Source organism: Rutilus rutilus, assembly GCF_951802725.1.
Source record: "Rutilus rutilus genome assembly, chromosome: 8".
NCBI lineage: Eukaryota > Metazoa > Chordata > Actinopteri > Cypriniformes > Leuciscidae > Rutilus > Rutilus rutilus.
In genome coordinates this window covers 25,943,214-25,967,770 of record NC_140222.1, presented here as the reverse complement: position 1 = coordinate 25,967,770, position 24,557 = coordinate 25,943,214, and the positions used below count along the sequence as shown (strand labels likewise).

The following is a 24,557-nucleotide window of genomic DNA, read 5'->3' as shown; positions in this document are numbered from 1 at the left end:
TAGCCCCGCCCCTTTTCAGCGCTGCGCTCGTTGTCTTTTGACTTCCGGTCTGTATTTTCACAGCGATTTTGGTTGTTTATTAATGAACGGCTCGTTTTAAAATCTTCCCGGTCCACTGACATTTGTTAAGTCATCTGCTTTAAACATTACAGTCCTCATGATAACTTCGTTAACTTCAAAAGCTAATTACTTCTGGACAGCAGCGCCATAGAAATATACAGAGCGACCGCAAAAACGGAAGTTAAAAGACAATATTCTAAAGATGGCGGCGCCCTCGTTTCTCTGGCGCATAAGGTCTGTAGAACAGTGTTAGTTGAAGTGCCTCATATTGAGATGTTGGTGATAACTTCATCGGTGGCTTTCCACATATGATTCCCATGTCCATCTCCTGAGGCTTTTCTCTGACAATAGCAGTTTTACGAGACTACTTCTTGTAATAGCCCATGCCTAATTTCTACTCCCTACCATTTACAGCTTTCTTCATGCTCTTATCATCGTTCTCTCTTATTCATGCTTTGTTGGGGTTTCTAAGTGGGTTTGCTCTGCCTTTTGAGGAATAGTTCACCCAAAATTGAACAGGAAAGCTTCATAGAAATAGCGTTAAAGGGATCCATATGACTTATGCACTATATTCAAAGTCTTCTGAAGTATCTTTGTGGGAGAAACGGACCCAAACTGAAGTCCTTATTTAAGAACTGAATCAGTCTGATTTGTGAACGAATCATTAGATGGGTTTTGTGAACTGGATTTAATTGAAAAGGTCTGATTTAAAAGAAGGATTCCTTTTCGTTTTTTGGCGAACTATCCCTATAAATCATTGCATCTTTCTCCATCCAGAGTTTTCCCAGTATCATTCATTCATATTCATCATGTCACTGTTTATTTGTTAGCCTGTGTCCTTTGTAGTGTCTTTCCACAGTCTGTTGCATTACTCTCTCTCTCACACAGTCTCTTTGCTTTTCTCTTCAAGCAGAAAGCAGGACAGACCGCCCCTCCGCCCATGCGTCTCCCCCCGCCCTACAGACCCCCCAGCCTAGTGCAGGAGGAGGAGCAGGAGCAGGAGGAGGAGGAAGAGAGGGAGGATGAAGAGCAGGCTAAAGGTGAGAGCCAATACATGCGACTGAACTCAATGGCTGTGATCGAAATTGCGTACTATCATACTAGTCTACTATTTCTCTAGCATATAGTGTGGAGAGTTAGCAGAGTTTCTGTATGCATGGAATCCCTGATTAACCTAATATTGGGACTGTTATTTGATTAATTTTGTAATTATCATTGTCATAATTATTCTTAATAATAATAATAATTATTAATTAGCAATAATTATTAATAATAACATTAAATAAGAATAAAAAATGCTTGAATAATTTGATAATAAATAAGATAGATATTTAATTGAATAAAATTATGAATATTAATAACATTTCCTTAAATTGACTGCCCTATGAATTACAAAGAAAATATGTTGTGCAGATATGTGTATTCATGGAATACAGTGTGCATTACGCTGTTTTAGTATACTTAATTATATCAAAATTATTATTATTATTATATTAGTAGTAGTAGTAGTAGTAGAAGTAGATGATTCACTGAAGCATAATAAAACTAATAATTATTTATCAAATTTATTAAAAATAAAAATAAAAATGTAATGGTAAATAAATAAATATATAAATTAAATAAATAGATATTGAATAAAATAGTTAATACATCTATATTTTCTTAAATTATGTTCATTATAACAGTAATAAATAAGATTTAATAATAGTTTAGTAAATACATATTGGATTACATTTTCGTATTAATAATAAACAAATAATAACTATCAATTGCAAAGAAAATATGTTCCGATATGTGTATTCATGGTATACTGTCAAACAATATTGAATGTTTATTTTAGTATACTTATATCAAAATTATTATTTTATTATTAGTAGTAATAGTATTTTTATTATTAAATATATTGAAATAAATAAATAATGGTTAATTAAATGGATATTGAATTGAATAAAATTAATACATATTTTCTTAAATTATTTTCATTATTAATAGTAATAGTTTATATAAAATAAATAGTTTAATAAATACATATTGGATTGAATACAATTATTAATAATAAACACATATTTGCTTAAATTGTCATCATTCACAAATGTCATCTATTGTGATTTAAAGCACCAATGGTAATTGACCCCAACAGACCCCTGAATACTGAGAAGTGTAATGTATTATACAATGCAATGTATTATAGACGACAAGGAGAAATTTATTTCCATTATGATAACTGGGCTGGACCTGCTGAATTAAATATACAGCATGGTCAGGTCATGTGGCTACTATATTCTGTGTGAACCATTCATCATTGCGCATATTGCTCAATATGCAGTAAGCACTACACTATTATTCTATTCCAAACATTGCCAGTGTCTTAGGAAGTGACATGCAGAAACATTATCTTAAAAAAAAAAAAACTGTAGCCACCATGAGGCGTTCTCATCACAGCAGCAGATCTTATTCCCTGAGACTGAGCTGGCAGACTCTCTCAGCATCACACCGCAGCTCTAATCTCTTTCCAGTTTGATGGTCTTCAATATGCCGTTCGGGCAGTGCGGCGTCTCCAAATCTCTTTTTCTTCCTTGTCCGCCACCGGTCCTTTGACTGGCTCTGTTCCCGGATGCCATCCGGCGAGCCATTCTTGTAAAATCTTGTAGTGTGAAATTGAGTCTGCGTTGAGGTGTGCTCTGTTTAGGAGATGCAGAGTAGGATAGGTCCAGTTGAAAGTGGTGTAGTGGTTGCAAGATTGGAAACTGAAACGAGGTGCGTTTGAACCTTAGAAGGGGGAATACTGTACATGACCTTCAGCATTGTGTCCATGAGTTAGACACGTTAACTTAGGTTAGGGTTGCCGACCTTCACGTGTAGAGGAATCATTCCATATGAAAATAGAATTGCTAATTAAATCCATACAGGATGTAGTTTGCCAAGCATTTTTGCATCTTGCTATAAATTCTTAGCTGTTTGGATGCGTTTCATTTGAGTTTCGCATTGTGTTGTGAAAGTGTTAATGTTAAAAATGACAGATTAGCATGAAAAACAAGTGGGATTTGTGTATTAGGAAATAAAAATGAATATATTTTTGTAGCATTTAGCTTCTCCTTTTGTGCAACATTGTATCTTTAGTGCATGGAAATTGTTCGTAAAGTGTTTTTTAAATTTAAGTCAACATCTTGAGGATATGAAATATGAACTTGGAACTTAACCTCTTGAATTAGACGCTTGTTTTTGTTACTGTGTGCAGCTACCATTTAGTCAGCAAGGCTAAATGAAAAGTTTGGCAAAATCGACTTCTCAAGCTGTTACTTGCTAGTTTCAGCTCATCATTTCCCACATTCTCCACGATTCAGACAACAATGTGATGGATAATGCATGCAAAGCTGCATAAGTGACTGTGTAGCATTTAACTCCTTTTAGCATTTAGCTTCTCTGTTCTTCAGTTCAATTGTTCTTATAGTGATTTAAAGTAAAAGTCAACATCCTGATGCTCTAAAATATCGGATCTTGAATTAGACGCTTTGTTTTTGTTGTTCTGTCCAACTTTTGTGTAGGCTATAACTAGCAACCATTTAGCCAAAAAGGTTCATGTAAAGTACTCCTCCTTAAGCAGCTATTTGCTAGTTTCATCTCATCATTTCCCACGATCTCCACAGTTCGGACGACAAAGTGATGGAACGTGCATAAAAGCTGCAGGCAACCACTGTGACTACTAGCATTTAGCTTCTGATAGCTTCTGTTAGCGTTTAGCTTCTGCATTTAATGCAGAATAACGTATATTTAATTCAGTTGTTCTTATTATGTCATTTTTAATTTCTTTAAGTCTTTAAAATCTCTTGAATTAGACACTTGTGTTTTTGTTGTTGTCGTCTCAACTTCTTGTATGTCAACTTCCAGCTATCATTTAGCTAGCACGGCTACATTTTGACAAAGTACTACTTCTTGAGCTGCTACTTGCTCATTATTTTTCCACGATTCAGACAACATTGTAGATGATAGACACCTCTCATGGCTCTAGTCACTTTGGATCAGCTCAATAACTTCTTTCTATCTGTGGCATGAACCATTCTGCCTGTGAAGCTTGTCTTATGGGGTGGTGGTTTTGATGTGCGCATATGTTTGTCTACCTTCCCATCTGTCAGTGATAAATGACTTTAGGTTACCTCATCTAAAGCACTTGCTTCTGTAAATCCAATCAAAGAATTTTTGATGGAAGTCAATACTTGAGCTTTGCTGAAGCCCTCAACATGCTCAACTGCTTAAGTTAGAGGGCTTTTTCTTTTTCCACTCCAGCGCGTTGAGGACAACCTAGTCAGCAGTTTGCGTAATCCCTCGACATTAGAAAACGTCTGCTCGCGGATTAAGATAAGCGTAATATCGTGTCGGATTTATTGAATGTTGAATAAACACAATCTAAAAACTTTGCCTAAAACTTGTCGCAATAGGATTACAGGGCGTTTGCCTTGCTATGTAGGACGTGCGATAAGACGACCTTTTATGTCAGGATTTGCTGATGCGCATTCATTTTGTATTTTAAATTGCAGACTATTACCAAACAGTTATTGCTTAACTCATATTTGCTCTCCTAAGAATCTCTGTATGCAATTACGATATTCTGGCATATTGTATTCTGGACGTGGCGCCGCGTCTGCATCAGATTTATACGCGTTCAGGAATGAATGAATGCCGCCATCTGTTCGAATCTGTGGCGAAGGCAGGGGAGAAAGCTGTCTATTGTTTGAGATTGAAACAGGGACCTTGAAGCAGCTATTTATCTCAGTTCAGAGCATCAGTCAGCCTGATGAATTATAAGAGACTCGCAAGATGGTCAATGGAAACACCACAATGAAGCCAAAAGGCCCATTTTCTGTTCAGATCCATCTTTGGCAACATCAGTTTTAACAGTTGCCCTGAAGAAATGGTTTTGTTTTGTGGTCTGGGATCCTCTAGTCTACATCCATCATCTGGACTTGATGGCATCACACTTGGTGAATCACATCCATGGGCCATCTAATACATATTGCACTTTTCGAGGCATTTAGTAGTTGTAGGTCATTGGAAAAAGTTGATGTTTGTTATTTTATATCCCAAAAAGATACTTCCTTGCCAAAATGAGCTCCAGTGTGGACCAGACTGTGTGCTGATTGTCAAAATCTGGCACGTTGAGACCACGTCCACATCGTTTACTGGGCTGAAAAACAGGAGGTGTCTGCAGGGCGTCTTTCTAACTTGGCAGACGGTATCTCATGAGGTATCTTGGGAGATAATATCTCCTTTAAAAGTGACTGGGTGAAAGATTCACCATCAGTGCTCAAAGGAAAGCACAGCAGACTAACTCTCCACTGAATGCCAGTGAATCCTTTTTTCCTCTCTAACCCTTGTTGTTTAGCAGTTGTTTTTGCTTTTGTTAAAAGATAGTATTATTGAAATAGTTTATCGTTAATCTTTTTTTCACTTCTCATCTTTGATATTGTACATCCGGGTTATACGTTTCATCAACAATAATGAAGACAAAATAAGTTGTTGCGTTATTTTTGTCTTGTCTTTACTATCATTCATTTAAAAAACCCTCTCAATGATCCTCTCTGTCATGACACCTCTTATGTTTACAAAAAAATTCAATTATTAAATTATTATGTGTGCATATTTAATGAGAAATTTTATTTATATATGTATATATACAATTCTATCTATCAATCTGTCTGTCTGTCTCTTTCCGTCTAGTTTAGTGTATATAATTTAAAGGATATTTCTGTCAAAAAACTGCCAAAAACGAAAAAAGTCTGTCACCTGCATACAAAACATCAGGTATTACAACAGTTTAAGCCCGCTCTTTATGAGAAGATGATGAGGGCGAGCAAGACCAAAAGCCCTCACCCTGTTGATTTTATCACCAACTTTCCTCACGTTCCTCTCAGTCTCTGATCAGTCCAGTTTTTCTCCTGTGGTGTGCTTGTGTGCATGTATGAGTGGCCACTGCAGTCACTTCCTCTCCCTGCCTACTGTAATTACTGCTGCATGATTAATAACTCCAGTGATTCCAGGAGTTTGGCAGGCTGTCCGCTCCTCCTGCGAGGATGTTATCACGCATGCGCGCTCGTCTGTATGTGTGAGGCCTGTGCCGAGCGTGTCCAGGGACGGCACGTCAGTGGTTTAGTGCGCTGGATTCAAATGAACTGCTGCCAAAAAGCAGCTAACTATACAAGCATCACTGTCAGAGCTGGCGTCCTCCCTCTGCACCTCTATGGCTGAATCATTTCCTCTTCACAGGGACCTCTCCTGTACTCTTACCTTACTTTGGCAGAAATTTGACCATGACGACATCACTTCTTGAGTTTTTTTTTCCCTGTTAAACCATGATATTGCCCTGGCACGTGTCAAAAATATGTAATAGCAGTGCTATATTTTGATTCTATTTTCTGTTCTTTTGATGATTAGCCGTCTATAATGGAATGTCTCTGTGAAAGAAGGGTTTCAAGATCGCCTCATCAGATTTCATGGAATTGCTCAAACTGGCCCTGAATATTTCATTGGCTGCTCCAGTTTTCACGTCCAGTAGAAATCAGTCAACCTCTCTGAAGTCTGCATAGCGCTTTGCCAAATCTATAAATCCTCCCTGAGAAACGTTGGAATCGTGCTTCCAACGAGTTTTTTCTTTTCTCAAAGCTGAACTGAAAAATTTCACCGCGGCAAAAATGCTTTGTCAGTACACAGATGTTAGAAGCTCAAACCGCACAAATAAATCAACTCTTAGATCTGCTTTACTGCTTTATGTTGAGCACTGATAGATTTGTTTTAGCCAGGCCAGTAATTCGATATAATCTGCACCAACCTATTAATTTGTTGAATTAATATATTTATTAATTATAATTATGTTAGTTTTGTTCAGCATTTAAGAATTTTCAAATGCTGATTTTGTTTTTCTTTGAATACAATTAAATACACTTTTTAGATTTTCATTCATATTACTATTAGTATTAAAATATAAATGTCATGCTATTTATATTGTATCAATTAGCATTTTAAAAATAATAGTTTATAATTTAATTTATAATAATATTTTCATTCAGCATCACAGCTAAGCTATATACACTCACCTAAAGGATTATTAGGAACACCATACTAATACTGTGTTTGACCCCCTTTCGCCTTCAGAACTGCCTTAATTCTACGTGGCATTGATTCAACAAGGTGCTGAAAGCATTCTTTAGAAATGTTGGCCCATATTGATAGGATAGCATCTTGCAGTTGATGGAGATTTGTGGGATGCACATCCAGGGCACGAAGCTCCCGTTCCACCACATCCCAAAGATGCTCTATTGGGTTGAGACCTGGTGACTGTGGGGGCCATTTTAGTACAGTGAACTCATTGTCATGTTCAAGAAACCGATTTGAAATGATTCGAGCTTTGTGACATGGTGCATTATCCTGCTGGAAGTAGCCATCAGAGGATGGGTACATGGTGGTCATAAAGGGATGGACATGGTCAGAAACAATGCTCAGGTAGGCCGTGGCATTTAAACAATGCCCAATTGGCACTAAGGGGCCTAAAGTGTGCCAAGAAAACATCCCCCACACCATTACACCACCACCACCAGCCTGCACAGTGGTAACAAGGCATGATGGATCCATGTTCTCATTCTGTTTACGCCAAATTCTGACTCTACCATCTGAATGTCTCAACAGAAATCGAGACTCATCAGACCAGGCAACATTTTTCCAGTCTTCAACTGTCCAATTTTGGTGAGCTTGTGCAAATTGTAGCCTCTTTTTCCTATTTGTAGTGGAGATGAGTGGTACCCGGTGGGGTCTTCTGCTGTTGTAGCCCATCCGCCTCAAGGTTGTGCGTGTTGTGGCTTCACAAATGCTTTGCTGCATACCTCGGTTGTAACGAGTTGTTATTTCAGTCAAAGTTGCTCTTCTATCAGCTTGAATCAGTCGGCCCATTGTCCTCTGACCTCTAGCATCAACAAGGCATTTTCGCCCACAGGACTGCAGCATACTGGATGTTTTTCTCTTTTCACACCATTCTTTGTAAATCCTAGAAATGGTTGTGCGTGAAAATCATAGTAACTGAGCAGATTGTGAAATACTCAGACCAGCCCGTCTGGCACTAACAACCATGCCACGCTCAAAATTGCTTAAATCACCTTTCTTTCCCATTCTGACATTCAGTTTGGAGTTCAGGAGATTGTCTTGACCAGGACCACACCCCTAAATGCATTGAAGCAACTGCCATGTGATTGGTTGATTAGATAATTGCATTAATGAGAAATTGAACAGGTGTTCCTAATAATCCTTTAGGTGAGTGTAGATAGATAGATAGATAGATAGATAATAGTAGTACTTTTATTATTGTTGTTGTTATTTTTTACGAGCACCTTTAAATACACTTTTCCGATGCATTTCATTCATATTTTCAGGTCGTTTCTTCTTGTGTCTGAGCGGTGAATGAAAGACTTTCATTAGAGTCAAGTCCTTCACTTAGTATTCCTGGGTTTTTTTGTGTTTGTTTTTTTTTTGCGAAGGAATGTGACTCATCGCTCTGGCAAATTGGTGAGCCGCCTCAATCTTCCTCAGACCGGCCTTAATTAAGAGCCATAATGAAGCAGAGCTAATGAGAAGTATTCTCTGCAGTGTTGCTGTCAGTGTTATCTCTTCATATATGGAATTAAACAAGAACGAGCGCCGAGTAATCAAGGAAACCTTTACGGGTGAAGTGTTCAGTTTTGTCTTCTTCTACTTAAATATCAATGGCTGTTTCTTAATCTCTCTTTCTCCCCCTCTTCGTCGTCTCATTCTTCTCGCCCTCCCTGGTTTTCTTGGTTCCAGACTGTGAGTGGCCCTTCTTCAGTGGGTGTTTAGTGGCGGAGGGTTCGGTTAAAATGCACCGAACATCATTATTCATCAGACAGTCGCTGAATGCTTTTGACAGCGTATGTACATATATTAAAGGCAGAATGCCTTACCTCAGCAGTCGCTTTCTGCAAAGGTGGTATTTTATGTCTCTAAAGCAGTTTGATGAGCAGGACAGCATTAGAGTATCTAGTAGTCTCTAGGTGGGGGAATCGGCAGCTGTTTCATGATATAATCGCAACTGATACCAAATGCAGGAGAGAGACCCGTGGGATCGGTTAATATCTATTATAATAATCTATAACATCTATTCAGTTGTCCTGAATATAGAAACAACATTGAGAGTATATTCACAGCCACTGTTTTCAATAAGGTGTCCATGAAAGTACTGCAGAGAATGCTGCGGAGAATTTTATTACCTTTTTTATGACATTTCTGACTTGAATGATCTGATAAGTTTAAAATGAAATGCTGGATTACATTATTTCATTTACATTTTATATTAAATATTTTACAACAATTTTTTTTTTTATGAAATTAAATTTATATAAAAAAATTTTTAATTGTATATTAAACAAAATAATTGAATATATAATGTATTAGGAGCATTGTTGTATTACATTTTAAATAAAATGTTATTACTTTGTAAATTAAATATTACATTATATTAGATTTGTATAAAATTTGGGTTTAAATTTTTTTTTTTAATTGCATCTTATATTAAATAATATATAATATATTAAAATTAATACTTTTTTTATGAAATATAAAAAGTTATATTGTATTGTTTTATCACTTTTTATATTAAATATTAAATACAATTATTTTATTAATTTTTATTTTGTATTTTATTTTATATTAAATTAAAATAATTAAAAAAATAATTTTAATTAAATATATGTATTATAAAATTGCATTTAATTTAAATACCCTTATTTTACATTATAAGTTAAATGTTTAATTTACATAAATTACATGATTTTTATTACATTCCATATTAAATATTATAAATCCAATTATTTATTTAATAAATCTATATAATATGTTTTATATGAAATAAAATGTTATTTTGAAATAAAATATTTGTATTAAATATGTAATGTATTATAGAAACACATTTTCTTTTTTTTATAAATAAATATTTATATTTAAGTATATTATAAATTATTTTATTGGCACAGCCTTATGGTCGACCTTAAGTGCTATAGTTTTGGCAATTTAAAAAAAAAAATGTACGTAAAAATACAAAACGTTTTCTGAGGGTTATGTTTAGAGGCAGGGTTAGAGGATAGCATATACAGTTTTTACAGTAAAAAAAAAATCATTATGTCTATGGAAAGTTATAGAACAAATGTGTACACATATGTATATATTTGCATTATTTCTGCACTCTGCCACCTGGCTCACTAGATACTCACATTGGCCAATGAAGAACCCATATCGGTCCACTAGTGTGTAGAAAATACACCATACATGCAGCTAGCATAAGCCCTGACAGAACGCATTAGACATATAGTAAAAATAATATGTGTGTTTTTGTTTTGCAGGCTAGAGAAGCTGACTGTTGTATGGCCAGGGATTCTCCAATAGTAATCTGTATTCTCATCACGAGAGCTGAGGGATTAAAAAAAAAAGTTTCAAGGACTCCTCTTTTCTGTCGTTTCCTCGTTGCTTCTGTTCTTTGGGAGCTGGTGAGAGTTGATATGTCTTTAATGGGCCGAGAGTGTGGTCGCAAGGTGGTTGTATGCTTTCTTGCTTGGTGATCAAGGTTGGTTGCATCACGTTTATAGTGCGTGTTGCGCATATTCTGTTGAGCGGTTCTTGGTGTGGCTTCTTTGGTTTTCGGTGGTGTCTTGCCGTCTTCTCGTTTGGCTCAGGTTGGTCTCTTCATGTTCAGAGCTTTGCGGTTTCTCTTGATCGACGATCTTCATCCGTACACTTGTTCATACCCTGCTGAAAAGATCAGCTTGGATCAGCATGTTTTTGCTGGTCACTTAAGCTAGTTAAGAAGCTCAGAAGGGACATCAAAACACCACAGCTGGTCATTTCAACAGGGAATGTTACCTGGAATTATCTTTTATATAAAACAGCAAAAATAATCAGTATTTTTTATTTATTTATCCAATGTTTCCATCAAATTACCTCAATCTAATTGGACAAACTTCCTTTGTTTTCTCTTTTCTCAGTTTAACTTTGTTTTGAAGTTTAAAAAAAATGTATTTATTCATTTTTGCATAATTTGTGGAAATCAGCAGGAATATTGGTATAGATTTTGGAATTTCTTAAATTTAAAGAAGTTATAACTCTATGGAATTGGGCAACATTTCTATTTATTCCTGTTTGTAAGAATACAGTTTATTGAATAAAATTAAGTACATTTAATAATATTTTCCATTGTAATGTTTTAAAGTACAATCATTTATTTTCAAATATTAAAGACTTATTTTTTATTCATATTTTCATTGCATGTTTGCAAAGCACTGATTGTAATAAACCATTTTACCTCACATCAGCTTGTGTTTAAAAGTTCTTCATGAGTAAGCGATGTGGTCTTTTTCCCTTTCAAAGTCTACCTTTTTGTGTTCCAGACACGTTTGAATCCAGCCTCCGTCCCGTCCCATCCCAGTCTCTTTCAATAACAAGTGTTCGTCGTTTCACTTTCCGAACACCTGCTTGAGAATGCCAACCACACCGCTATATTTTTCCCTTCAAGGTGACATATGAGTGACAGGCCTCTTCCCAATGCGATTTTTGGTTTAGCAAGACGCCGTGTCACCGGAGCGAGATAGGGGAAGTAAGAAAGAGGACTGGCAGGAACCTCTAAAGAGTCCCATATGAGAGGCGGCGCTCAGTGTGCTGGAGTTTACACAGGGGACTCTCACACACACAAAGGCCCTGTCAATCATATCCCATCTATCATTTATACAAAACATCTCTGCTTAGAAATACAAAAGATATGGTTTCATTTTCAGAAGCCATCCACCGTCAGACGGTCAAAACATTCAGGTCCTTTAATACAATTTAAGGTTTTTTAATAATTATATTATAAATTTAATATAACTTTAACAAGTTAAATTCAATCTACCGCATTTGTGATCATTTTCTTTACCAAAGAAATAAGGTTTGATTTGTTCTTTAGTTTAAAAAGGAAAAACGGTTACAAAGATGTACTAGACGTTCACTAGACCTAGAACGCAATCTTTACATTTTCATATTTACATTTATTTATGATTTATTATATAATTATATTTCAATAATGTAAATGCTTTAGCAATTTTTTTTATATATATTTAAACTAAATAAATGACGTAAGTTTTTTTTTACTGTAATTGTGATTTTTATTTATTAACTGATTGATTAATTACCATAGAAAATAATTAATTTTTATGTAAGAACCAAAAAAGTAACAATAATTGCGATTTCAGGATGGCACTAAAAGTTGTAACTTTTTGTTGCTTTTATTTGTAACCAACTAAAACAGTAGCAAAATTTTTGATTTAGACAACTTTTCATCTCAAAATAATGTTTTATTGATGTATTATATCTTAGTATTAATTAATGTAAGTGCATTACAAAAAAGATGGTTAGTTTTTTTTTTTAAATTAATTAACAAAATAATTTCAACTTATCACTTCATTTAAAAATAAAATAAAAACGGCTTCGCAGTTTTAGGATGGCATTAAAACTAAACAGTTGCAAAAATAATGAATTAAACTGATTCTCATCTCAATGTTTAATTGGTTTATTAATTTCATAGTTGTATTTATTTAGTATACAATTGAAATTAACTATTATTTTTAAATTAAAACAAAATAATTTACAAATGTGCATTACTGTAATCTTTTCTCTCTTTTTTTGGTTCAAAATCATTTGATTCTGTTGTTTGAGCTTTAACTTTGTATTGAACCCATAACATTCCTTTGAACTGATTCGGTTGCCCTTTAGCTGTTCTGTGAAGATCCCACTGAAACTGCGAGCCAATGATTCTGCCGGAAGCGAAACGAGATTATTATGACCGCTCAGCCTTTGTCTTGTAGATCGAGTGCCTCCTTAGAAGCAGTGGCACATAAAGAGATGTGTCAAGAACGCCTTTTGTGATGCAGTGCCGTTCCTGCTGCTCTCTGGGCAGAAGAAAAAGCTCCTCGATCCATCAGCGCTGGCTCAGAGCCGGCCCTCGTTTATCTGGAGCGGGACATACTGATCTGGGACCAGAGATAGGGTCGTAATTACCACTGTCTTCTCCCTAATGCCAGAGTTATGAGCCTGCTCCAGTCAGCCATTAATATCGCAGACACACACTCACTTATGCGCACCCTTCAGTGTGCCGCCCAAAGCCACGCCGCTGCCAGCAGTGTGAATACTAACCCTGAAAGCTCTGGCTGAGTCCCAGTTACTTGATTCTTTGTCGAAACCGTGCTGATACTGCAGATACGTTGAGCTGTGGTGCTATTTTTGGAATCCAGGGTTCGAATCCGGCTCTCTGTTGGCGTGATTTCCTGTCCCTAGCGTTTAACTGTTTGTTCAATTATGAAAGAATACTAGCAATACTAGGGGTTCTTATCTTTTTTTCCTCTTGGTTTGTTGTTTCTCCGCTGTTCCTGTGGCCAGCGCTGTCTGTGTAGTTTGGTATTTAGGACAGTTTCCTCCGAGCGAGTGGGTCAAGGTCAGTTATTCCAGGGGTTTGGAGTGAAACCCCAGCGCTGTTTATAGGAGCAGTCTCTGGCGCTGTCCCAGTTTCCTCGTCTCGCTCCCAACACACACTTACCTTTGCAAAGTTTTGGGTCTTTCTCTCTAGCTGTCAACAAAGACACTCTGCTTACCCTTATCTGCATTTGATAAGATTTGTTCATTGTTCTCACATGTTTTATATATATATTACAACTTTAAGTGTTTGGATTGGTTTGGTTTGGTTTTGTTTTGATAAGCCACAGTGACATGATGTAGCAACTACCACTGGGAGATTTTATTTTATTTCCACAACAACACAGTTTTATGGGATGAAATAGGACACTTCAGTGTGTATGAGGACAGTATGCAATCAGTACTCTCCTTTTATCTCTAATGGTTGTGTTTGGATGCCTGATGTGCACACACATTTACGACTACCGCTGTGTTCTGTTTGCCCGCATTTAAAATAATAGTGCATACAACATAAAACAGCTCCTGGTGATTTGATTGTCCTTGTGTAAAGAACACCCACCCCCCCCCCCCCCCCCCCCCCACCCCCACCCCCCCCCCCCCCCCCCAGCGGCCTAGTTTAAAGAACAAAGCTTCTGTATTCTTTAAAACCCTAATTAAAGGCCAGAACTGCACTTTTCTCCCTTACGGCGCTATGAAATTCCCCGTCTGCATGAAAACAAAGTAACCAAAGGCTGGAGGAAAACTTTCTCTCAAGCATTGTTCTATTTCTCGATTTGTCTTCCAGCATCCCCACAGATAGTGCAATGTAGGCGGCATCAAATGCAGGCGTACTTCGGAATGTCATGATGTTTTTTTAAAAGGGATAGTTTAACCAAAAATGTATGTTCTTTTTTCTTTTTCTTTTTTTTAAACAATGAAAGTCAATGGTACCCAAAGTTGTTTTGGACCCCATTGACTTCTATTGAATGGACGAAAACCGTCCTTATCTTATTTTGTGTTCGGCAAAGAAAAGGAAAGTCATACAGGTTTGGAACAACATGAGGGTGATTAAATGATAATTGAATTTTCATCTTTGAGACAATTTTTTTGTGTTTTCACTCTGATCTTGTCTGCCATGTGTTCAGAAGGAGCTTCACGCAGAGTTGAGTGAGCTGTCTCTGTCTCGGTGGTAATGAATCAACCACACTCATTCAGTTAAACACCCACTCTCTTTCTCAGTTTCAACTCCCCATCTTCTACCGCTTAAGCCTGATCTGTCCGTTTAATTCACTTGTTTACCCCTCCCGTCGGTGACTGCGTCATGATAAACGGAGCCTTGATCTCTTTCCACGGTCACCGTTTGGCGTCAGCAGGGATGTCTTGATGCTTGAGTCTCTGACTAATGTGATTTTCAATCCTGCAAATGGTATCGAAGGCATCGTAATGGTCCCAACGAGGTTTAACAATTACCTTTTACGTTGCTATCCATCAATGAAAAACAAACCTGTGACGTGTAAGTAATTTGTAATGGTGACCAATATGCCAATACATGTTGTTGCAGCTGCAGGTCTCTGAAGTATTTATGAAGCAGATTGCCCCTGGCGTACCGATTGTAGGGTTTTGCAATCTTTCTGGATTGAGCAGTTTGTCCTGTTTGTCCTTCATCACAGTTGTCGTTTAGCTTTAATATAATATTCAATTTGTAAGCGATTATCGGTATGCTGCTTAGATTTCGGTTAGACTATGATTTGCATTTTAAAGATATTTTAGATAAGGGTCAGAAACCTCTTGCCACTAATTTTATTAGTTATTTGTTAACAATAATAACACTGTCCTGAATTTTTATTTTTTTTTCACAAAAACTCATAATGAGTTGATTGTTGAAAAAAGTCTATACTCTCTCATTCCACACTGCAGGCTGGCTACAATCTAAGGTTTTTTGCTGCAAACTTCAAAGGTCAACAAGCTATTTTCTTATAGTTTGTGTTTGACTTGAGGTTGCCCACCCCCGATGTAGGAGGAAAATAGCTCATGTACTTGTTGGGCACTGTTTCATGCTCTCAGTTGTTGAAACTGCGCTTTGGTGCGGGTGTAATGGACTTGAAAACCAGACCACTCTGCCGTGATTGGGTATTCAGACACTTGTTTCCTCTTGAATGCCCAGCTAATTTAGTACAGAGAGGAACAGGCGCTGAAAGCGATTGAAATCAAGCCTCATCGAGAAAGAACTTCCCTGAAAAGAGCATGCTGCCTAATGCAGTACAGAAAACATTGGCTAATCTTTAACATACGGATGTGGTTTTGCAATTCAAAATTTGTCAATGAGATGTACTGCCCAATGCAGACAAACAAGGTTGTCGCTGTCTGCCAGTTCGATTGCCCCAGAGAGTGAGAGTGATGCATATTAGACACGCTATAAGAGAGCGAAGCCGCTTTCCCCTCTGAACTTGAATTGGCAATTCGCAAGTCTTATTTTGCAACAAATTGTCCTCCGCTGACTCAACCCTCCAGCTGTTCACATGTGGAAAAGAATAATAACGCTCCAGCAGCGGCATTAACTGGAGTGCTTGAGTGTGTGTGTGTGTGTGTGTGATGGCAGGAGCATTAGGAAAATGGCAAGAATTGGCAAGCAGCACTTTGATCAATATGCTATTATGTGCAGAAAACGCAAGAGGGCCGAGGATCGACCCCTGACTCCCACCCCTCTCAATTGTGCATGGAATTCGAATAAATGATGTTGTACAGGAATTTGCAATTAGTCACCACTTTCCTCGCACAGGAGCATTTGCATACCATGTGTCTCGTCTTTTAATGACCACACACACATTGCATAATTTATTCGCAAAGTCAGGAAAGGTTAGCCGGATCATGACATGGAGGAGACAATTAAGCGTAATTATTCAATCTAATGCAGGTTTATCTTCCCTTTATTTGTATGTACAGAAAGGTTTCAGGGAGAAAATGACAAGGGAAGGGGAGGGTTAGAGACGCTGAAGCATGTAAGAGTGAGTGCGATACTGAGCGCGCGCACACACACACACACAACGCTGCTCTCTTCACCGCTCGGTGTTTTCAGAAAGAGCGCCCACGCCGGCTTGCACAACACCATGACTTCTCACCTCCGGTCAGTCTGGTTAACGGCAGCACACCGCTGACGGACACACAGGGTTGTATGGATACCGTAAGCTCTGGTGTGGAGGTGTTCTAAAGGATGGATCATGGTGCCAGGTCAGTGTCCGATTCGTCCTGCGCTGCTGTGTGACAGTAGGGACGGTATGTGTGGCAGTGTTTAACCTCTGTGTTTTGCATGCACCTGTGTGTGTGTGTGTGTTTTCATGCTCGCTAATGCACAGCAGGGCTTAAGTGAGAAGGGAGCAGCGCACAAACGGGATAATTCAGACTCTTGTCAGTTTTTGCAGCACATACACTTTGTGCTCTCGGTTGGGATTTGTATAAAGTGTCTATGCAGTTTTACAAAGCAAAAACCTTGAGATAAGGTGACTCTCTCAGCCTGTCTCTCTCTCTCTTCCTGTTTCTCTTTATACCTGTCTCTTGCTCTCCCTATTTATCTCTTTTTTGTGTGCTTGTCTTTCTATCTTCATACAACATTTCATGTTTCTCTTTCTGCCTGTCTGTCTCTCCCTCTCTATCTCTCACTCTTCCTGTCTCTCTCTCTTTACCTCTCTTGCTCTCGCTATTTGTCTCTCTTCTTGTGCCTGTCTCTCTCTCCACCTCTCTCAATCTCCCTCTACCTGTCTCTCTCTAACCTGTCTCCCCCTCTTCTTGCATATCTCTCTGCCTTTCTCAATTCTCATTCTCTCTCTGCCTCTCTCTCTGCCAAACTGAGGGCTAGTCTGCATACACAATGTGTCTCTCTCTCCTTGCCTGTCTGTCTGCCTTTCTTTCTGTGCCAGTCTTTCTTTCTCTCTCTGCCTGTCTCTCTGTTTCTGTTCTGTGCCTGTCTCTCTCCCTCTGCAAATCTCTTACTCCCTCTGCCTGAACCTCTACTGCTTCCTGTCCCCTCTCTCTCTCTCTCTCTCTCTCTCTCTCTCTCTCTCTCTCTCTCTCTCTCTCTCTCTCTCTCTGTTGAATAGGGCAATGTGTAAAACACACTGTCCTATCAGTTTCAGAAATCTTTACATAGCTTTTTCTCAAAGTAAACACCTTGAGCAAAGGTCTCTCTCTCTCTTTCATGCTCATTTTTTTGCTCAATCTTTTCTTTCTGTACCTCAAAGTACTATAATTCATTCAGTGCTACACTATTGGCTATTGTTTCTAGCTGCATACTCATGAAAGTGTCGTTTTGAAATATGAGTGTGCCATGATTGAGATATTGACCCATCCCTCGCTCTCGCTCTCGCTCTCTCTGTAATCGTTATGTTGAAGTGGTTGTCTTGTGATATTAGAGCTTCAGTTGTAAATGCTCATTGCACTATGTGTGACTCATATATTTGACACATAAAATACTTGAAAATTCAGGAATGAGCTCAATAAAGCAACATGCACAAAAGTCTGTGTGCATGCAATACCAAATGTCTCCACTAGGATAGGTAAAATTTGAAAGCCTGTACATTGGGGGGACCAGCCCCAGCTTAAATAACATTGAATACTAAATGTTTTAATGAAAATATGGATATGCAGAAAGGTCTTTGTGTGCTTTTAAAGTATAAGGTAAAGAAAAACAAACGTTCATGTGTGCGAGGGCTGTGTGTAAATCAATCCTACACCGCACTTTAAGAGTAAACTTGTATGTTTACATTTATTTGGTTCATCATTCAAACCAAACATATAATCAAGCAGTGTGTGACAGTTTGAAGATCGATTGTGTCTTAAGTGCTCTGCCCATGTAAGATCTTAAATTAGCCACAAAGTGTCTCTCCCTACGGCTCTGTTCCATAAACCTGGCTGCCTTGAGGCATCAAGGTATCACAAAAACGTATAACTTACCAATTTAATGCGCTACATACAGTCAGCAACTCGGCATGGGAGAATTTATGATGTTAGCATGTCGCTAAGCTAATGCTGTGATACTCTACACATAAAAATCCATAGCACACATTAATATTACGCTTATTAATCAAATAAACCACTAAACAAATAATGTTTTATTGATACTTTAAGTATTGAGTGAAATTTAAGTAATTATAATTAACAATCCTCTCACTTTGTCTCTGTGATGCTCACCTGATACATGTGGTACCTTAAGTATGTTGCTTGCTTTTTGAAATGGCCTTCTTGCCCTTAAAATGCTGCCTCTGTAGACTGCTCACTAGAGCGATCCTGACATGTTGCAGCAGTTGGTCTCTCAGGTCTCGCACAGACTGATCATCTGCTTTCCCCTCTTGAGCCATTATCGAAACATCATCTAACCCAGCCGTCACAAGATTCTGAAGTGTTCATCTCATCTGGTGCAGCGCTGAGAGCTTTAGCTGTAATAATAAAGAGAAAGTGTGATGATGTTTTACTAAATTTATGTCATCTTTAGCAGCTTTGTACTTTTCACTGGCTAAGTGTTAAGTAAACTCTCGTAAGATGTCTATTTAGTAAAAGGGGCAGTTAAAAATAGTTTCAGCTTTGATTTTTGATGTTTTGTAGCAGGACGTTTAGGCAGAACGTAGCTTTGAATTTGCTACAGTTCTTGCTTGTCAGTTAAAGATAGTATTGGGGGGATGGGCATTCTCATTCTAGAGAGCATATATGATTGGACAAAAATCTGTGAAGTGCAGGATGAGTCATCAATTATTTTGGTATGTTTTTCCTGAAGAGAATGTAAATTTGAAATGCGTATTTGATAAAAGTGACTTTAGCCAACTTTTAGAAGTACATTAGCACATAGATAGCTCAAAGTTAATAGAGATGGCCTACAAACAAGTCCAGTTTTGGTTTTAAGTCAAGTCAGAATTGTTGATGTTTTTATTCTCAGACTTGGGGAAAGGTGCTGGTTTGTTGATTGTGTAGTAGAGGTAAGTGTTTAGGAGTGTGTGTGCGCACTGATTTGACTGCTGATATGAACACTGCAGTGAACCGATAGACAGTGACCAGTACAATGTGTGTGTGAACAAGCGAGGCTGCAGAAAGAACAAAACACACTGCAGTGACGGTGCGCGCACGTACACACACGCTGCGAGCATTGACAGACGAAAATGCTCTATTTATGAAAGTGCTTTCTAAGAGTGTGTGGCGCTGCAGGCACAGTGCAGAGATTTCACACACATCAAGAATTGCCGTATAGACAGAAAGGGCTTTAACCACAGCCAGCCACCTGAGGAACTAGACTCGCTTTTTCCATCAGCTCCTTTTCCCTTTATCCGTGTTACCCGTCCTCCTCTCATTTCCATGTTTCTTCTGTTTTTGTCCTCTTTGGTCACAGTAAAAAGAATAGTTCACCAATATATATATATATATATATATATAAAGAGAATTTTTTCATATTTTTATATAATATGTATTTTTGTATAAAACTTTTCACTGAAAATTGTTGACTGACCATGAGCTGGTAAAATGCCTGAAGATATTTTTCATTCTCTTTGTGAGAAATCTAGAAATCTCTGAATCAAGCTTTACAGCCTTGAGAGAGAGAGAGAGCTGCTTATTTTTATTGCAGAAAAGTGAAAGGTTACGCCGCATGAAAACTGCAGTGGGACATCAGCAATTCTGCAGAAATGGTTTGTCTCTTCGATCACCCAGGACTAGATTTATTCAAATCTGTAGAAGTTTTTATGTGTTATTGTTTCAGCAACATGCTTTAGCAGTGTCTGGTAGCTGAACCAATCACAAGCTTTCCCTACACCTATAAGGTAATTTAACCAGTCGCAAGCTTTCTTACTCTATATCAGTTACTATAGGAGAAGTGTGTAGCTTCTGTGCTAGTCTTACCAAACCCAATTCATCGTTTTCAGTCATGTGACCGGCGTGGAGCCCTGGAGGGCAAAACATCCACAGAACTGCAGCATAGGTCTGTTTTAAGTGAAGCATATTAACTATAGATCACCTCTCAAAAGAAGAGAAACAGAAATATCTGGGCACTTGTGATTCATACAGCACCTTCTGCAGTATTTTAATCACTTAAAACAGCGAGGCATTCTAAAACGCCTATAACGTGAAAAACACTTAAAGTACTTTAATATGCTAAAACAGTGTAATCATCAAAATATCAAATTTTGCTTAACGAGAAACTGCATGTTGCATTTATATTCTGGGTTCATCTGCTCGCAGGTCTGTAGTATGCATCATTAATAAAGGAGTATATTGATTTGGGTCTCTAGTATTGTCTTACTAAAAATGACTGGCAGGCAATGGAGGAAAGCCTTGTTTTACCCTCCAGGTGGGCGTTTCTTTAAGGATGTTGCAAACTTACTGTTTTCAAACATGTTTCCATCTCTTATTGGTCTGAAAGACAAATAGCCCCGCCCCAAACTCACTCCATTGGTTGAACCTTTGTTGCTATGCCAGGCTGGTCAGAATTCTCAAACAAACAGAGCAATGATTTAACCAACAGAATCACAGTGTTTACACTCTCAGGTGCATCAACCTGCACATTACGGTTGTCTCTGCATATAAAGTATTTTAACATACAGAAAATGTACACAAATTAAACACAACCAATCAGAGTCAATCACGTTTCCAATACAACGTTGACTATTTCAGTGAGGTGTTTGTGAGCATCTGCATCATGTCCCCTTACTCAGGGACGGCCAATCAGATTATCCCACCTCCCTCCAGCAGAATTCAATCTAAGAGACAAATATTGAATTATCCCAAGCAGCACCTGCACGTCCCTCTTGATTATAACCCTCCACACATCCGGCCCTGCCTTATCAACATCAAAGACCGAGCTTACCTGTTCACCAGACCCATTTGGCTCTCGGTTTGAATAATTAATGGTGATTATTATTATTTTTCAGCCTAAGATGTTTGTAGTATTAGACTTCAAAGGCAACGCAGCCCCTCCATTTGCGTCACGCTGTTTAATTACCTCGACGTGGCCTTGTCATTCATCTCCGTCCATTCATAACGCAGCCTTGATGGAGCCGAATGAAAATCCGTCGAGAAACAGACCCTTCCCCTGTATTGGTGCACAATATGCAACAAGCTTTAGCTCGTAACATGCTGTTTGGGGATCAGGAGAACCTTTTATTATACATAAGAGGCGGATTGTGTGTTTAGTACAGAGCAGGCCATTTTAAAAACGAGCGCTGGCGTTGAGAGAAGACAATGAGGGTGCCAGATTTATTGTTTATTTAAGAATATTAATTTATTATAATGTTTTTTTTAAATAAATGTACCTTTTTGTTTTGCATCCATCACCAATATGAATGGAAAAAATTATTTATTCATTACTTTTTATTTAATTTATTAGGGCCTGAGCACCGGTGCTAAAGCCCTATTGTTTTTGGCATGTTTTTCACTACTATTATTATTTATTTAGTTTTCTCCTTTAGAGAATTCAGCTGTTTTTGAGGCCTTTGCCATGCTCGAAAACGTATGAAACTTTGCAGACACATCGGACCTGCAAAAAATATAAAAGTTTTGTAGTGCTTGGGGTATAGTCGAGGTGCTTTATAGCGCTCCCAAGTGCAGGCTGTGGTCAGGATGGAGTTTCTCCGATGTGCATGAAATTTGGTGTGGTCATTGATGATGGTCGGAGGAGGACGGAGGTCATTGAGGACAAAGTTCACTTGGTTTTATCTGACCCCACCCAACAGGAAGTCAGCCATCTTGGATGGAATGTGCAATTTTTACAGTACATCCCGCACTGTTTTGATATTGATTGAAATATTCATGAAAGTGAACAGATACATTAGTTTTAGTACATCTTTTGATTTGATACTGCAATTCTGGAGAGACATGCCTTATCGGCTCCACAGCGCCCCCTAGTTCAAAAATGCATATTTGATCCCTTTGAAACACTCAGACTCACAATATTTTGCACACTCATTGAAGCTTAGCAACATTTAGCAATTCTGTGGTTATTTCTTTTGGGTGTGGCCACTGGACTCTTTATTTATTGCTGTGGTTGCCACAGATTTTGTCTGATATTCACAAATTTTGGTAGAGACATTGTCCTCAACATGACAAACATTTTTATTTACTTGAGTTTTTTCAAATAAGTATTTAATCAGTGTTTTATTATTTAATTATTTAATTATTTTAAGTCATTATATTATTTTAAAAAAATAGAAATTTACCTTTACCGTGAAATAAAATGGCTCGAATTGCCCACCGGTAGTGTGCGCAGGTGTTTTTGCTCAGTGTATTTGGCTGGGTAAATTCTTGAAGGGAATAATAATAAAAATAATACTATAAATAGGTGAATGTTTGTGCGATGGAAAGAGACACAGAAGGGGAGGAAGCGCTCAGAGCAAGGGGACGTGTCAGAGACTATTATCATACAGTCAAACTCCCGAGGGGAATTGCATTGTTCCTCATGTAACAGATACTTTGTTTATATTTATTTATTTTTACATTTTCGAGACCACTTTGTGGCGGAGGCATTGCGCAGTTATTAAGATCTGGGCTGACTGTAGGTTGTAGAATCAAACCTGTGACCTTGAGCAAAGACAACTGACCACAAGGTTTCTGTATAAGGAACGAAATAAGTGAAAATATTTACTGTGTTTTTAGTATTTTAACTTATTTAAATGTATTTAATTTTATATATATTAAAAAGCCATGTATCTAAATTTCACGCTCATGTGACATTGCAGTTCTTCATTATCATGAAAGTTTATTATTCGCATGCGTTTTAAAGCCATATCAGTCTAAACTTCTGATAGTTCGTTTTCTGAGCGCACACATCCCAAGCACGGGCACAGAAAGCTGGCTGTCAGACGGCAAAAAGTTTGAAACCACCTGTACAAGGCTTCATCATCCTTCCCTGCTGTATGATTGAACATGAAAATCAAATATTTCCCAGCCTCTCCTCCATGTTTTACCCTTCCCACAGCGCAGCTCATCAGCCTCAATCCTCAGCGCTCTCTAATTAAACTAGCAGCAGCTGGCCCGCCTCCCCTACAGATGTGTTTGGTTTCACTTCACACGTCTTTAGCTATCAGAACAATAATGTGCCAGTCAAGAGGAGCTGAAAAGTTGGCATGTGTCAGACAAAAACATACCTCTGAACGTCCTTGAAGGGTTTCTTCCACCCAGAGTTCACAAGCGAGTGAACAGCGCTCAGAGTTTTGCAGCTCATCAGCGATCCTTTGAGAGGGATGAGAGTTAACAACTGTTATGATCTGTGCGGATGCAGCCACGCAGTATATAGCCTTGGTTTGAGCAAGCAGATCGATTTGAATGCATCAGCCGTGAAAGAGGAAAGTAAGGAGTGCTGTGATCTCCCGAGGCCTTGATGAAAGACTAGCGTAGACAGATGCGAAGGTAGAACAGGTAGATGCAGTAGTGTGCTGTCCTGGTATCACACTGGAGTGAGCAGAGAGAGACAGTTTAAGATGTAGTTCGTCCCACTTGTGGGGTGAAGCGAAGATGTTCTCCATTTAGACTCCTTATCAATCCCTGTACTCTGAATAACTAGTCTGTATTAGACAGCTTTACTATATTGTAGCTACCAGGGGCGGACTGGGACCAAAAAGTGGCCCTGGACTTTCTGGCCCACAGCAGCCCACCACATCCCACATCATAACACATTGGCTCATTAATGTGCAGAATAATATTTAACACCACTTATAGCATAAAAATACAACAATACAAAATACAAAACACAATACAAAAATAAATGCCATTTAAACATTTATTTTAAGTAACACAACATATATTAGGTCATATTTGTAAAACAAAGGGAAACAAACAGAAAAACATACAACATTATTAATATAAAACTATCAAGACAGCAAATCAGCTAGTCAGGGGGTATCATCTTGGTGCAGTGTAAGATACGCCACTCAGCTGTACAACTCCTGAATCAAGATTGAAACTATTTTGCATTAACATGAATCCTCATAGCATACTATAAGGCTATCATGTGACATTAAACTGATGCTTTTTTTTTAACGCATAACTTTTCAGCTCCACCT

General features: G+C 38.0%; 1 protein-coding gene across 1 annotated transcript in view; it reads left to right on the top strand.

The window, feature by feature from the left end:
• patj (PATJ crumbs cell polarity complex component) overlaps positions 1-24,557 on the top strand; it is a 126,020-nt gene that overhangs the window by 65,312 nt on the left and 36,151 nt on the right. The window contains exon 30 of the mRNA XM_084417002.1: positions 974-1,100. Within this exon, the coding sequence (XP_084273128.1) occupies positions 974-1,100 (127 nt within the window). The remainder of the gene's footprint in view (positions 1-973; positions 1,101-24,557) is intronic.